We start from the raw sequence: 16,737 nt of genomic DNA on the forward strand, positions 1-16,737 counted from the left end.
TCGTGATTTCCAGCGCATCACAGTGAAGCCTTTTATGGCGTTCCAGTGCCGGATTTTAAATTCTAGGGTCAAATTAGACATTTCCCATGGCCCCAAACCCATCCAAACACGGGATTTAATCCCAAATACACCTAAATACATACACTTTCACCAAAATTCATCAAGAACACCCCTTAGGGTTTCAAACTAAAAACCCAAATATCTCAAGATTTAACCATGGGTTTTACTTAATTCTTTAAGATTTGGAATCCCCATTGTGAGGGCTACAAGATGCACCCACCACTCGTATGTATAGCATCCCAAAAGTTAAAGTTCATTCAAAAGCTTCTAATTTAAGGTACGCGGGATTTTCCTAAAATCTCATCGGCATAGAAATCATGATTTTAAGAAAGGGGTTTTCAGATTTATGAATACATTCATGTTTTAGAAATCTTGACGGTATTGTTTTGGACTTTTGACCTTCCCCACATTGATTTAAAATTGTATATATATATATATATATATATATATATATATATATATATATGTGATTTAAGTTAATATTTGAATTGAGAGCATGACTCATATGAAATCTCTCTCTTTATGTGATTGTTCCCATGTTTCACATGATATGGATTGTTTTGAAATGCATCTTGAAAAGTATGTTATGAAGTGTCTTGATTTATGAATAATTTGGTTATGAATCTTTAATTCAAAAGAGAGGGTTGTCTGTATTGAAAAATATTGTAAATACATATAATGAAAGAGTGCATGGATTTTGCCAAAAGCACATGACCACCTTATGTTTGAAGAGTTCTTGCATAGTTTTGACTTATGCTTTCGGAACATGAAATCTCTTATACTATTTGCATGTTTGGGTGGTTTGAACTATGTTTTAATGAAGAATTATGCATGATGCATTATGGCTCAGAAATAGGACTTGCAAGTCTTGGTGTGACGACACCAGTTCAGATTATGCCATGATAATTTCACAACAGAACAGAATGCATGTTTGAAATCAGATTTACAGATTTTGTGATTAGAATGTTTCATGATTAGAAATGGTTAAAAATTAGGCAGCAAGAGATGTTAGGTGGTTCCCATAAGAATGAATGAGTCCAGATACTCCTTGCCCAAAACCGTGATTTATTGATCTGAGTATATCTTATATTACGCTGGCCTAGTACCGTGTGGTGTATTAGAATTAGAGACTCCAACCCTTTCAGCACACTCGGGTTGGAGGCTTCCCCACTGAGTCAATGGCGGATTCCATATAGCCAGTGGACTATCAAAAAATGTAGGGGAGTGCCACCTAACTCAGAAGTATTACAAAGATCAGAAACTATTTTGACAAGAATGATTTGTTATTTTTAGAGAGTGCCCATGTGTTTTAGAACTAGTTCATGAATTGGGATGTTCATCACGGCCAATCCCTAGTTCGGGTCATGATAAAATTGGTATCAGAGCATGGTTCATGGTCCCATGGTGCCTGCAAAATCGCATCAGGTAGAGTCTTATTTATGGGTGTATAGTGCATCACACTTATAAGCAGGAGGCTACTAGGCATTTAGGAATATTTCCCTTTCTTCATGTTCTAGTTCGTGCTATGGATTCAGAATGTTCCTCTTTCATACTCTAATTCGTGCTATGATGTTGCCCATATGAAAGTAAAGTTATCCCAATTCTTTCCTTAACTTGATGTACCCAGATATGTCTCATTATTGGGATGATTCAAGTATAAAAGTTTAGAGTCTAAATGCCATGGTCCTTTCTAGTTGAGCCACATAAGAGTTTAAAATTTGTACAAGGACTTAAGAAGAGTCCGTTAGTGCTTCAGAGTGTATTGGTTCTGGTGTGAACCTTGATTTTAATAAAATCATACTTTTTAGCCTGTAGTATCAAGTGTATTCAGTCCTTTTCAGAACTTATGTTGCCAATGTCATGCTTCAGAGGTAATGAGGTGTAGCAGAATATTGCAACTGTATTTCCACCCGAGTAGTAGTATAAGTTAAGTGTCAATGTCATGACCTATTGGTAGTGATGTTGGACCAAGAAGTCGGTGATGTGAAGTCATAAAGTTAGAAGTTAGTGTGAGGGTGACTGGTGTGTAAATAAATATTTTAGTTGAATAATCAATGTTTGAGGATGTCTTACCACTTTATAGTGATAGACTAATTTGGTAGCTAGTAGCATATGTGGATTGTATGGTAGTCTGTGGGGGGAAAGTGTTTGACTCAGATTTTTATATGTACAGAGTAAGATGTGTATCCTTAGATCATTTAATATGGGGTGACAATTTTCTATCTCTTATAGTATGTAATCTTGTTATCATAGTGTTTTTGAAAAAAAAATCAAAGTCTAGTGAGGCCGTGTGAGGCCTATTTTGATTCACTAGAAGATTGAATCATATGGTTTAGACTATTATCGTGGGGTGGCATGTTGTATTTTGTGATTTGAAGTTAGGCTTGATCATGGTAAGAGGACTTATGTTACTATAGACATTAGTAGAAAGATTTATAAATGCCCATATAAGAATTATGAGTTGAATCAATGAGTAGGGTATTTTAAAGGGAATAATATAGTTAAGGGAGTATTCGAGAAGTGCGCTAATCTTGAAAGTAAGAAGTTGCATCGCCTAAGGCCTGGTAGTTTTATCCTAGTTTATAAGTTATATATCTATATTCCATGCTATAGAGTAGTGTCATTGTTATGATTCCTTAGTTGGATGTCGTGTGTAACTAGTGCCCAAGATTCTTTGCTCCCTAACGCTACTATGACTTCTTTAGAAAGAGTGTTGAATGAGATACTCCAGTTAAGTATGAGGGTCTAGCATAATTCAGACTGTATAGCCAGTAATTTATTTTAATAGTCAGATAGACAAGTTATTGTGGTTTTCTACCTTTTCACCCAATCCTACTATCCGAAGTCTCAAGCATATGACCATCCCAAGAGATAATCTATTTCATCTATGTAAGTTGCAAATTTAGTTTAGTCAAAGCATTACGTTTCAGATTCAGCTACTTAGTCATGACTCGGTTTATAAGAATACATAGCATAATTTCAAATGTTTCCAAATATTTTAGCTCAGGCAGTACAGTAACCTGGTGCGATCTTAGACATGTTTCCTCATGAATTGTACTTTCATAAGTTATCAATTCTTAATTCAATATGTATGATTTGATCATGAACACTTCAAGGGAATCTTAAACTCTCATCATGAATCAATCCCTTGAAGTTAGTGAAGTCAAGTCAGCTCAGAATTCAGTTTCATGATAGAAGTTTAAATGTTTCAGATCAGTTATATCCTTTCTTAGAAGACACATCAGGTCCACATTATTCGATACCTTTAATCTTCAATGTTCCTACCCATCATTTGGGGACGAATGATCCCAAGGGGGAGATATTGTAACGCCCCGTGTTTCAGGCTAGAATGAAAATCGTCATTTCTATGCGTAGATGATCCAAAAGCCATAAATCCTATGCAAATTTTCCATGTTAATCAATTATTTAGTGTGGTAACCTATTTGATCATAAATTGAGATAATAAAGGTCCCTTAACTTAAGGTCAAATTGAAAGTTTTCCTACCGTTCGAGTTTTAGTGAGCGTCAAAACTTAAGTCAACTTAAATTAACTATATCTCCTTGTATATAAAGAAATGGGTGGACTACTATATATCAAATGAAAGATCTTCAAATTATCTTTCCATCGATACTAAATTCGCCTAAAATGGAGACTCGGTGAAGAAGTTAGAGCATTTTTAGTGTTAGCATTCCCGATTGACTGGCCACCGCATCGCGATGAGCCTTGAATTGACAATTCTCAATTCCAGTAGCTCACCACGATTTCCAGAGGATCGCGGTGAAGCCTTTTATGGCGTTCCAATCCCGGATTTTAAATTTCAGGGTAAAATTAGACATTTTCCATGGCCCCAAACCTATCCAAACACGGGATTTAATCTCAAATACACCTAAATACATACACTTTCACCAAAATTCATCAAGAACACCCCTTAGAGTTTCAAACTAAAAATCCAAATATCTCAAGATTTAACCATGGGTTTTCCTTAATTCTTCAAGATTCGAAATCTCTATTGCGAGGGCTACAAGATGCACCCACCACTCGTACGTATAGCATCCCAAAAGTTAAAGTTCATTCAAAAGCTTCTAATTTAAGGCACGCGGGGTTTTCCTAAAATCTCATGGGCATACAAATCATGATTTTAAGAAAGAGGCTTTCAGATTTATGATTACATTCATGTTTTAGAAATCTTGACGGTATTGTTTTGGTCTTTTGGCCTTCCCCGCATTGATTTGAAATTGTATATATATATATGTATGTGATTTAAGTTAATATTCGAATTGAGAGCATGAATCACATGAAATCTCTCTCTTTATGTGATTGTTCCCATGTTTGACATGATATGGATTGTTTTGAAATGCATCTTCAAAAGCATGTTATGAAGTGTCTTGATGTATGAATGATTTGGTTATGAATCTTGAATTCAAAAGAGAGGGTCGTTTGTATTGAAAAATGTTGAAAATACATATAATGAAAGAGGGCATGGATTTTGGCAAAAGCACATGACCACCTTATGTTTGAAGAGTTCTTGCATAGTTTTGACTTATGCTTTCGGAACATGAAATCTCTTATACTATTTGCATGTTTGGATGGTCTGAACTATATTTTAATGAAAAAATTATGCATGATGCATTATGGCTCAGAAATAGGACTTGCAAGTCTTGGTGTGACGACACCAGTTCAGATTATGCCATGATAATTTCACAACAGAATAGAATGCATGTTTGAAATCAGATTTATAGATTTTATTATTAGAATGTTTCATGATTAGAAATGGTTAAAAATTAGGCAGAAAGAGATGTTAGGTGGTTCCCCGAATAAGGCATGAGTCCAGATACTCCTTTCCCGAGACCGTGATTTGTTGATGTATATCTTATATTACGCTGGCCTAGTGCCATGTGGCTTATTAGAATCAGAGACTCAAACCCTTGCGGCACACTTGGTTTGCAGGCTTCCCTGCCGAGTCAATGGCGGATTCCATATAGCCCATGGAATATCAGAAAATATAGGGGAGTGCCACCTAACTCAGAAGTAATACAAAGATCAGAAACTATTTTGACAAGAATGATTTGTGGTTTTCAGAGAGTGCCAATGTGTTTTAGAACTATTTCATGAATTGTATATGACAAATTGCTCTCCAACTATTTTATTTATATAAAAGCTTTATTTTGGAATACTTTGTGTACCGGTACTTTTGTATTGACCCCCCTCCCCCTCTTTTCTCCAGGTTCTGAAGTTCAATCTAAGGGTCCAGATAAGCAGTAGATAATTCAGACAGTTGATCAAGTTGTGCAGTGGTGAGCCTTCTCTATTCCAGAAGGCTTGTCTTTTCAGATTTTGTCTCTTATTATCGTTTTGGTCTACTGGGGGCCTTGTCCCAGTTTCAAACAGTTGTCAAATTTTCATATAGTAGAGATTTCACAGACTGAGTCAGATGTCATTTAGATGTAGTTGATTTATAGTTTTCATACTTATGTTGAATCCAGAATTGACCATGTTTCCGTAGAAGATTATGTTTCCGCATCTTCTTTTATTATATGAATGTTGTGCATGATTATCAGATAGAGAAAGGCGTTCTGGGCCTTCATGGTTTGGGATGTTCATCACGGCCAGGCCTTAGTTTGGGTCGTGACACCATTGACTTGTAAGTCACATTCTCTGAGCCATTTATAGAAATTTATATCTCTGTTTTCAAATCATGAAACTCAGGACCACCATAACAACAATTCGTTCAAGGAACTCATGCTTTAAAATTCATGTAAAACCATGCAAGCAATTTTCTTTATCAAAAATTTAACAAACAATGTGGGTCATGTCCAAAGTCTCTATCTCATGCAATTCTTCTCTTTAACACAAAACATAGTTATCACATGACACCCTCTCAATAATTCTAAATCAATGTTTCAAATACTATGACATTGAGAAAACATCATTCAAATCACAGATATGCATTTCAACTCTTTTCCAACAAAACTAAAATCTTTAATATATCACAAGAGAGGGAGTCCATAATTTATGCTCTCAAACAATCTGAAACCTCAAATTTTATACATATACGTATACATGTAAATCAACTTAGGGGGAAAGCCCTAAGGGCCAAATCAACAATGCATTTAAACATTCATAATGCATAATAAAATCATGTATTTCAAAATCCCTTTCTAAAATCAAGCTTGAAAATCTTTAAATCATGTTCTAGTGTTTCCAAGCCCATGTAGTTTTTAGAATAAACCCCACGTACCTTAAATTATAAGATTTGAAAGATGGAACCTAGATCTTGATAGATGAAACCCAGATCTTAATTTGTTTCTTGGAGATATTGAACTTAAGGCTTGATTTTCTTGAATTTCTTGTTCTTGGGGAAAATCCTAATTTGATCTTATTTTGAGAGTGAAGAGGAAGTTTTTGATGTTGTAAAACTGATAATGATTGATTAATAAAACTTAAGGGGTGATTTAATTCGTGTGAAAGGTTTTTGGAGTGAGGGAAAGACCAAAATACCCCTACGAAATCACTTCCCAGTTGCTGAAAGTCTCGGCTGACGACCAAGGCTGACAAGCCGCCAGATCTGTGATAAGACATCAGCTTTTGTCGTCACCTGGGAGCTGAAATTGATTGGTTTCTGCCTAAGGCTGACGACATATTCTGACAAGTCGTCAGATTTGTGACAAACCGTCAGAATTGTCGTCACTCAGTTGCTAGGCTGATATCTGGAGTAAAATAGACATAACTTTTTGCTCCAATATAGGATTTTGGCAAAATTGGTGGCGTTGGAAAGAGGACTCAAAGACCTTTAATTTGATATATAGTAGGACGCTCAGTTTATCATATAAAAGGAGTTATGTCCAATTGAAATTGACCTAAGTTTCGACGCTCACTAAAACTCGAACGATAGGAAAGCTTTCAACTAGTCCTTGAGTTCAGGGACCTCTATGATCTCGACTCATGCTCAACTAAATTCATACGCTACATAATTTATTAAAACACTATGTGTGCATCGAATTTATTGCTTTTGGAACATCTACACGAAGGAATGACGGTTTTCGTTCTAGCCCGAAATGCGGAGTGTTACAAGTAGTCTTGTGGATTGGAAGGCTAAGAAGCAACAGATTGTTTCCATGTCTTATGTTGAAGCTGAGTATCAAGACATGAGAAAAGTTGTCGCTGATCTTGTTTGGTTATCCAGGTTGCTTACTGATCTAGGGGTTCCTTGTTCTTCCCCTATTCCTCGCTATTGTGAAAGCCAGACAGCCATACACATTGCTCGTAATCCTGCTTTTCATGAGCGCACCAAGCACATCAAATTGGATTGTCATTTGGTTCGAACCAAGTTGGTTGAGGGACTTATACACATGGTTCATACTTCTTCATCCAATAAACTTGGAGATTTTTTCACTAAAGCCTTGTCAGATGGTGTTCATATTGGTTTAATACGCAAGTTGGGAATGCTTAACCCCTCCAACTTGAGGGGGATGTTGGACTACTAATTCCTCCTAGTCCAGATTAGTAGTGATATGGGCCAGCCCATTTATTGTTATTTATGCTCATGCTGACAGATTTGTGGCCCGTTACTTATATATATATATTGACTACCTTTATATGTATCCGATGAATTCATTTTTCTGATTACTCAATAATATCTCATCTCTTTATCTTCTCAATATTTCTCTCTTTAGAATTTCTCGAAGCTTCCACTGTCAACAGCCTATGCCTAAGAAGAATTGGAAATCTATGCTAAATGCACCACGCCATTTCGAAAGTGTCATTTCTGACAGGTATACGGCCAGTACAAGATTAGAAAACTCTATGTTTTGCTACCTAGTTAGTAAAGCCGACACCAAAGCCTAATAAAATACAACCCAAGATGAGCATAGAAATATTTCGAGAAGCACCATTGATAAGAGGACCAATAAAGAAAGTGCAGAAAGTTCACAAGTTTTCATTTTTCCATCAAAAAAGGGGGAACAAGTAGTAGATAATTTCACAAGTTTGTATTCACTCGCAAAGCAGTGCTCAGACAGTTCTTTTGTAAACTGCTTATTAATAAACAAAGAAGTTTTCTAGTGACCAATTAATTCTTCTCATATCCTACGATTACCAGTTGTTTCAGAGCCAAAACATGGAATTCAGTCTTATAAAATGGAGAATGAAAAAGAAAACAAGCATACTTACCTGAAATTCTAATATCAAATCCGAAAATGAGGCCACCTGATGCAACATTAATCCTAGTGATGACAACTGCAAACATGATCTTCCCGTTAAAGTGGTTATCTCAACCTTGTCCATAAACAGGCATGCTGCTAGTTGTCATTTTATCTACAGCTACTTGAAGAGATCTAAAACGAAGTTTTGTATTTCCAATATTGGTCTATATACACAATATCTTGAAGTTGAAAAGTTGCCAATTAATAGCATATAGAAACAGAACATGTAACACCTCAACAAACAAACTAGTTACAAGTCTAGACGTTTTAATTTTTCTTTATAAATGGAAATGATTAAGGAATATGTGGTGAGCTTTAGCTGTGAAACTTCCTCTTCTGTCAACTTTATGTAGCGAGCCCATAGTGTACATCAGTGCAAGAGAAGGGTAGGTAAGAGTAGTAAATGTATAACTAATTTAGCATTTTTCAGTTCTTCTGGAAATATCCAGCTCTTCACCACGCTTAGATTAATTATCCAATTTCTGAAGCCAAAAGAAAAAATATCAGTTGTGTTTAATGCGAGAGAAATTAAGTAATTGTTGGATAACAGAAAAATTTAGAACTGCTTATTGTGAAGATCAAAGTCTACTTATATCAATCAAACTATTCTCGTCATGTCCTTTTTTCCTAAAATAGATACTTAGTTTTATTGTGTTCTAGAGCCAAATTTAATCTGGAGAGCTTCACTTAGAAAATTATAACAGGAAGAATTTATGGTTATAAACAACAGTGACTGTTCTGACATTTCCAGCCTCCTGTGGATACAACTTCGCAAAACTCTGATTCTAAACTTTTTTAAAAATTGCAGAAGAAACTCAAAAGAAGTTTATTGAGATGTTAGTTCGTGAAGGTTGTTTTATTACTTTTTGGCACAAGGAACCATAACCTTATACATTATATCATCTAATAGAAGAAAACAGACAAACACCCTGACAATACAACAATACTAGTCCGAATAATAATTTTGTCATGGGTCAAAGGTTATTCATTTTCATACAAAGACACCTTACATCTCAGGGATTAAAAAGCTCGCTTTACATGAGTTGGTGGACGTGGAACAATGTTGATAATTTATGAGAGATGAATTGCATTGTTGGCCTTGATTTTGGAGTTTCAACCAAACAAGAGCTTGCTAGCTTGATGATAAAAACCAAAACCTCTTTTAGTTCATCTTCAGGATATGGAAGGCGTTCATCTAGCAAATCACTAAACTGCACATGATCTATAGTCGACGAATTTGCTAGCACGGTAATATATTCCCCGAGATGCTTTCCTTTGATTATCTCCATTGCTAAAACTCCAAAGCTATAGACATCACACATTGGCGTAACCTTCAGTGTATATGCAAGCTCTGAAACAACAAAGTTTCCAAAAAAGTATATAACAATTTAAACATGCAAATGGGATCAAAGCAGTACAGAGTGTTATGCTATAGATCATGATGTTCAAAAAAAGGATAAAAATTGAAGTTAGACCTTACCAGGTGCAACATAGCCATATGTGCCTGCAAGCGCAGTACAGTTGGATGAGTCCGGCTTGAGAAGCTTAGCTATGCCAAAATCTGAAACACGAGCTTCATACTTGGAATCAAGCAAAACATTACTGCTTGATATGTCTCGATGAACAATCAGTGGTGAGCAATCCTGGTGCATGTAAGATAAAGCAAACGCAACACCTTTGATGATATTCACCCTTTTAAGCCAATCCAATTTCTTGGACTCAGTTTCATTTGTCAATATACTAGACAAACTCCCCCTCTCCGCATACTCGTAAACCAAGAATGAGTGTTGTGCATGTGAACAATAGCCATAGAGGTTCACAATGTTCCGGTGCTTAATCCCAGTCAATGCCCTTATTTCATTCATGAAGCTTTTGGGATTTGTATTCTCAACTGAAGAATGAAGTCTCTTCACAGCTATGGTCCCTAATGAAGGAAGGTTAACCTTGTAAACACTTCCATGCCCTCCTTGCCCGATGCAAAATGTTGCATCAAACTCCTCTGTGGCGTTTAAGATGTCCCTGTACAATGCCTTCCCATCTAACATGGATATCGAAAGACAACCATCATCATTCCGTCTTTCAACGTCTTTAGGTCTCCTTTTATCAAACATAAAGAGAACACCAAATAAAACACAAAGTAGTACTAGTGCTCCCATAACAGGAAGTAGAATGATGAGGATGAGTTTACGTCGCTTCTCTATTGTGTGCGAAGATGGCTTTTCGCATGGCTGGAATCCTGTTAGATTGCCGCAAAGACCTTTATTACCTTCTAATGAAGCATTAATAAAAGCTTTATTATTAGGGATTGGACCTTCCAACTCATTGTATGACAATACGACATCCTGCAAACTAGTCAAACTTTCAAATTTTTCAGGAATGCGGCCAGAGAGGCCATTGTGGGAAAGATTCAAGTTTGACAAGTCCAACAAACTGGTCAACTGAACAGGTATTTCTCCATCAAGAAGATTATGGCTCAAATCAAGTACAATCAGATGAGTTATCCTCCCTATCTCTTTTGGAATTTTCTGGCCAAACTTGTTGTTACTCAGGTTCAACTGAAACAAGTGCATGAAATCTCCTATACATGTCGGGATTGACCCATTCAATCTGTTGTTTGATAGATCGAGGGTTTCTAACTTTGTCAGTGACCTAAGTTCCTCAGGTATATTGCCAGAAATACTGTTGTTTTGAATTGTAAGCTTAACCAGAGAGGTTAATTTTCCAAATTCCTTTGGAATTTGCCCAATCAAATGATTTGATGAAAGAAAAAGTCCTTGAAGCCTTTGGACGTTTCCAATCTCTGGTGGTATGCTACCACTAATATTATTTCTGCCTAGGCGCAGATCAATCAAATTTTTGCATTTCCCCAAATCACTAGGAATGGGACCAGAAAGTTGGTTAGAAGAAAGGTATAGTTTCTTGAGCTCAGTTAATTGAGCTAGACTAATTGGAATTGAACCAGTAAGCTGATTAGCAGATAAATCCATATCAGTGAGGTTTTTTGAATTTCCCAATTCACTAGGAATGGGACCAGAAAGTTGGTTAGATGAAAGATACAGTCTCTTAAGCTTAGTTAAGTCACCTAGAGTAATTGGAATTGAACCACTTAGCTGATTATAAGACAATGTTATACCGGTGAGGTTTTTCAAATTCCCCAATTCACCAGGAATGGGACCAGAAAATTGGTTCGAATGGAGGTACAGTCTCTTGAGCTTAGTTAAATCACCTACAGCAATTGGAATTGAACCACTAAGCTGATTGTCAGATAATGCCAAATCAGTGAGGTTTTCCAAATTCCCCAACTCACTAGGAACGGGACCAGAAAGTTGATTAGAATAAAGGTTCAAAACTTTGAGCCTAATTAAGTCACCTAGAGTAATTGGAATTGAACCATTAAGTTGATTATCAGATAATGCCAAACCAGTGAGGTTTTTCAAATTTCCCAACTCACTAGGAATGGGACCACAAAGTTGGTTAGAATAAAGGTTCAAAATTTCGAGCTTAGTTAAGTCACAAAGAGTAATTGGAATTGGGCCAGAAAGATTGTTACTCCCTAAGGTTAAAATCTCAAGTGACTTCATCTTCCCTAGTTCAGGTGGAATGGTGCCAGAGAGTTGGTTCATGCTAAGATCAACATATTCAAGAAAAGGGAGAGACGAAAATGGAAAATCATAGAGTGTACCAGTAACACCAACATTTGCAATATTCAACCTGTTTATCCGACCATTAAAGCATATAATTCCATACCAATCCCTGCATGCATCAGTAATTAGTGTCCAAGAAGCCAATAAGGAATTATTCTGGTTATGGAAAGTTGCTTTCCATTTGAGAAGAGCAGTTGCCTCCTCAATGGAAGCAAAAGAAACTGTGAAAAAATATAAGAGAGTAGAAAACTGAAGGAAAAAAAATATTGTGGGAACCATCATTATGGCTAAAAGATTTCAGTTGATTGTTTTGGTTATTTATGAACTTGTGCGGGACACAGTTTTATAATGTGTATAGAATCACTACAAAACTTGTGAGTCAATTGTAATGTACTTCGTTTTTGCCGGCCTCTTTTTTTTTAATTTTTTCTTTGCAATTTTTGCTCAGATGGCCAAGATGAAGAAATGTCTCACACGCACTTCCCGTTTCACCTTTCCTTCTTTTTTAGTTTTTGTTTTGTTTGTTCTTTAGTGATTTTGTTTTCTTTCCATTTACTCTCTTGTTCTTTACCTTGGTACTTACCATATATGTCATGTATTTTGTCAAATATAATTTTATCAATTTACTCCCATTTCCCCCCTCTATAACTTTTACCAACTGCAAAATTTGACATTTTTATTGTGTTTGGAATAAACGTAGAGTTGTGAAGACTTGTGAGTCAATATGATTTAATGCTCGACTTGTAAAATACGGGGATAATTAGAACGACTTGGAAGTCAATTTCATTGTACCACTGTCCATGGAAGTATATACCGGTCCATGTAAAATATATGTACCATTGGGGAAATATATTGGCAGCTCTCCTCCAAAACATATTCAATAGTCATTTCGTAATTTACGAGTTATTGACCATGCAATAGGAAGAAATTTCACGACTTACCCTTTAAATAGGTTGGTCTTTAAATTTTTTGTCCTTTAGCAATTGAATTTGTGCTCAGTGAGCATAAGTTATTAAGTCATGCAGGGCATAATTTGTGAATTATTATGATGCGAAAATACAGATTATGCCTCGTGAAAAAATTATTTGTCAAGAATGACAAAAATTAAAGACCAGCACAAAATAAGTACATAAGTGTCAATGCCATGTTTTTGTCAAATGCAATAATTTTTTCAATTTACTCCCCCTTTTCCCTTCTATAACTCTTACTAAATGCGAAATTTGATATTTTTATAGTATTTATATCTATAATTTATAATTTATATTTATAATAAATTTAAAACGTGAAGATCCTTCGAAAAGTGATTTGAACTTTTTGTCTTTATTAAAGGTTTCTTCTTTAGACAAAACCGTCTTTTCACAATTTTCCTCAAATTATTATTATTTAGTTATTATTAATATTAGGACTTTAAAATTAAGTAAAGTCCTTATTTGAGTTAGGAAAGAAATTACAATATTTAACAGTTCTAAATCAATTCAAATTTTACCTTTTATTTAATTTGTTAATAAATTAAATAAATGAAAAATATTGATTTGAATTAAAAGGACACAAAAAAGGTCCGGAGAAAAAAAGGGAATAAAGAAAAGAGGAAAAAGAAAAAGAAACAACTTATGTAAATGGAAAGAGAACTAATTTGAATTGAAAAGAAACAATTAAAAAAAAACGAGAGGCAGAAAAGGAAAAAAGAAGGGAAAAAAGGAAAATTAAACCTAAAATATAATTAAAGAATTTCTACTTTTATCTGAATTTCTATATTTATGGCAATATTTTACTAAAGAAAATTCAACTTGAAGGAAATTATTATATAAAAGAGTTTTTATAAAAGGTAAAGCTCCAAATTTTTTATTATTATTTAGTTATTATCAATATTAGGAGTTTAAAATTAAGTAAAGTCCTTATTTGAGTTAGAAAAAAATTATAATATTTAATAGTTCTAAATCAATTCAAATCTTACCTTTTATATAATTTGTTGATAAATTAAATAAATAAAAAAATATTAATTTGAATTAAAAGGACACAAAAAAGGTTGGGAGAAAAAAGGGAACAAAGAAAAGAGGAAAAAGAAATAACTTATATAAATGGAAGGAGAACTAATTTGTATTGAAAAGAAACAACCAAAAAAAAAAATGAGTGATAGAAAAAGGAAAAAGAAGGGAAAAAAGAAAATTAAACCTAAAATATAATTAAAGATTAATTTCTACTTTTAGTTGAACTCCTAAATTTATGGCAATATTTTATTTTAGAAAATTCAACTTGATGGAAATTATTATATAAAAGATTTTCTATATAAGGTAAAGTTCTAAATTTTTTGGGAATAATTGGTGGAACTATTTTACATAAAATAGATTTAGAGTCCTAAAAGAAGAAAAAAAAAATTCTTTCAAAAACTAAACTAGCGTGACTTTTTTCCAATTAAAAAAGGGTAATGGACTTTTTAAAGAAAAAAAAAAGTATTGTTTTATTTAGGTTAGGACTATTATTTTTCGTTATAATATTTGACATAATAGTTCTTATATATATATATATTTTTTTTTTTTTTTTCAATTTTAGTTCTTTTTTAGGTTTGTGCATTTATTTTATTTCGGTAGTAAAATTTTGTGATCGTAGTTTTGTTATAATTGGGTAACTTTATGTTTTTTTTTTTATTTCAAATTTCTATCTATATTACCTTTTAATTTTATTGATCATATATAACAAATCATCTTTTTATGTTCGTAGATAGTTTTGTTATTGGATCTCTAATATAACACGTTGGTTTAATTTTCAGGTTTTGAATTTTGTTTTATATTACATTGGTTTTATTGATCAAAAATAACGAACATCTTTTTTCATGGTTCTTTTCTATTATATTGGGTTTATTGATCAGGAATAACAGGCTTTCGTGCTTTCGTTATTGAGTAACTTTGTGGTTTCTCCTCAAATAAAAAGTTTTGTGATTTTTTTGTGTAAATATTTGGTTTAATTGTATTGTTTTAATATTTTTATTATCATATTATTTTGTTTGTAGTTTACAAGTAGTAGATAAATGTCGGTCAACTTTGAAATTTTTTTAGGTAAACGTTATGTTTAATTGTATTGTTCTGATATCTCTACTTTGTGAATTTCTTTTTTCGTGTAAAAGTTAGGTTTGATTGTATTGGTTTGATATGTCTGTTATCGTATTATGTTGTTGTAGTTGGCAGGTAGTAGATGAATGTCGATCAACTTTGAAGATTTTTTTTTCAAAGGTTAAGTTTAATTGTATTATTTTGATATTTCTATCATTATATTATTTTATTGTAGTTTATAAGTGATAGATATAAATTTCAATTCGCTTTGAGAATTTTTTCTTGTAAATGTTAGGTCTAATTAAATAAATTTTTCATCTTTACATGTTCAAAAGATATTGAATTTAATTATTGTATTCTTCTTTATTATTTAAATAATATCTTATTTAGTGTAACTCTTGAACTCATTAAAATGAGGTACATAAACGAGACGCATATACCTAAACTAGTCGCAGTAAACATGGAGTTGTGAAGATTTGTGAGTCAATATGATTTAATTCTCATCTTCTAAAATAAGGGTAGAATTAAAACGACTTGAAGTCAATGAGTCAATGTATCACTGTCCATCAAAGTATATGCCAAATTAAAAGGGCATCTCAATTGTGGTGTAAGCTTAAAGCTGTGGAAATTTATTGGCAGATTTCTCCTAAATATATTCAAAAGTCATTTCGTAATTTACGACCTATTGGATAGGAAGAAATTTCACGACTTTTCACAACTTGTCCTTCAAATAGGCTGATCTTTAATTTTTATTCTTTAGCAAATGAATTTATGCTTAGTGAGCATAAATTGTTAAGTCATGCGGGGCATAACTTGTAAGTTATAATGACAAAATATAAATTTATGTCCCGCAAAAAAATTATTTGTCATGAATGACAAAAATTAAAGACTAGCACAAAATAAGTACATAAGTGCCAACGACCTTGTTAGTAGTTGTATCATTTTCGCGAGCCATGTGGTGTCGAATGTGACAATTTATATATGGCCTTGCGCGGGTAAACTACATAAATGACTTCCATGGTGGATGGTTTTACTTTTTTGTCCCTCATAAGAAAATTTTTACAAAACTTATCTTCCTTCTTTTTTAGGTATAAGACTTTTACATATTTGCCTCTATATACCTCAACAACAACAACAACAACAAACCCAGTGTATTCCCACCTAGTGGGGTCTGGGGGGGGGGGGGGGAAAAGTACGCAGTCCATACCCCTACCTCTGATGAAGTAGAAAGGCTGTTTCCGATAGACCCCCGGCTCAAGGCACGAGATACCACACAAACACATAGTAAAACACAGAAGCAGATTACATAACATAAATACGGCACCCATAAGTAATATAAACTAGAGGAAAGCAGAGGAAAGCACACAAATTCGTAATAAAATATGGAACACGGAACACGGAATCATAATAGGAATAAAACCCCCACCAAGTAATTTCCTACACTAGCGACCCAAACTGGCCCTAATCCTCTGCCGTAATTTGCGTCCTCCAGACCTTCCTATCTAGGGTTATGTCCTCGGTGAGCTGTAACTGTTCCATGTCCCGCCTAATCACCTCACCCCAGTACTTATTTGGCCTACCCCTACCCCGCCTAAAACCATCCAACGCTAGCCTCTCACACCTACGGACCGGGGCATCCATGCCCCTCCTCTTCACGTGTCCGAACCATCTCAATCGTGCTTCCCGCATCTTGCACTCCACTGAAGTCACACCAACCTTCTCTCGGATAGTCTCATTCCGAACTCTATCCCCTCTAGTTAGTCCACACATCCAGCGCAACATCC

At 34.4% G+C, this 16,737-nt stretch overlaps 1 protein-coding gene across 1 annotated transcript; it reads right to left on the reverse strand.

The window, feature by feature from the left end:
• Nucleotides 1–9,103: 9,103 nt before the first annotated feature.
• LOC124891264 (MDIS1-interacting receptor like kinase 2-like) lies at nucleotides 9,104–12,379 on the reverse strand. Its single transcript, XM_047403056.1, has 2 exons — nucleotides 9,743–12,379; nucleotides 9,104–9,613 (listed from the first exon to the last, which is right to left on the reverse strand). The coding sequence occupies exons 1-2, from the start codon at nucleotides 12,186–12,188 to the stop codon at nucleotides 9,297–9,299; spliced, it is 2,763 nt and encodes a 920-aa protein (XP_047259012.1). The 5' UTR covers nucleotides 12,189–12,379; the 3' UTR covers nucleotides 9,104–9,296.
• Nucleotides 12,380–16,737: the final 4,358 nt, after the last annotated feature.

The sequence above is a fragment of the Capsicum annuum genome, unplaced genomic scaffold (assembly GCF_002878395.1).
Source record: "Capsicum annuum cultivar UCD-10X-F1 unplaced genomic scaffold, UCD10Xv1.1 ctg32984, whole genome shotgun sequence".
In the NCBI taxonomy this organism is placed as follows: Eukaryota; Viridiplantae; Streptophyta; class Magnoliopsida; order Solanales; family Solanaceae; genus Capsicum; species Capsicum annuum.

Coding starts and splice junctions, on each gene's coding strand:
- LOC124891264 (XM_047403056.1), bottom strand. CDS start 12,188: ATGATGGTTCCCACAATATTTTTTTTCCTTCAGTTTTCTACTCTCTTA. Junction 9,614..9,742: donor ATATGGCTATGTTGCACCTG/GTAAGGTCTAAC, acceptor TTGTTGTTTCAG/AGCTTGCATATACACTGAAG.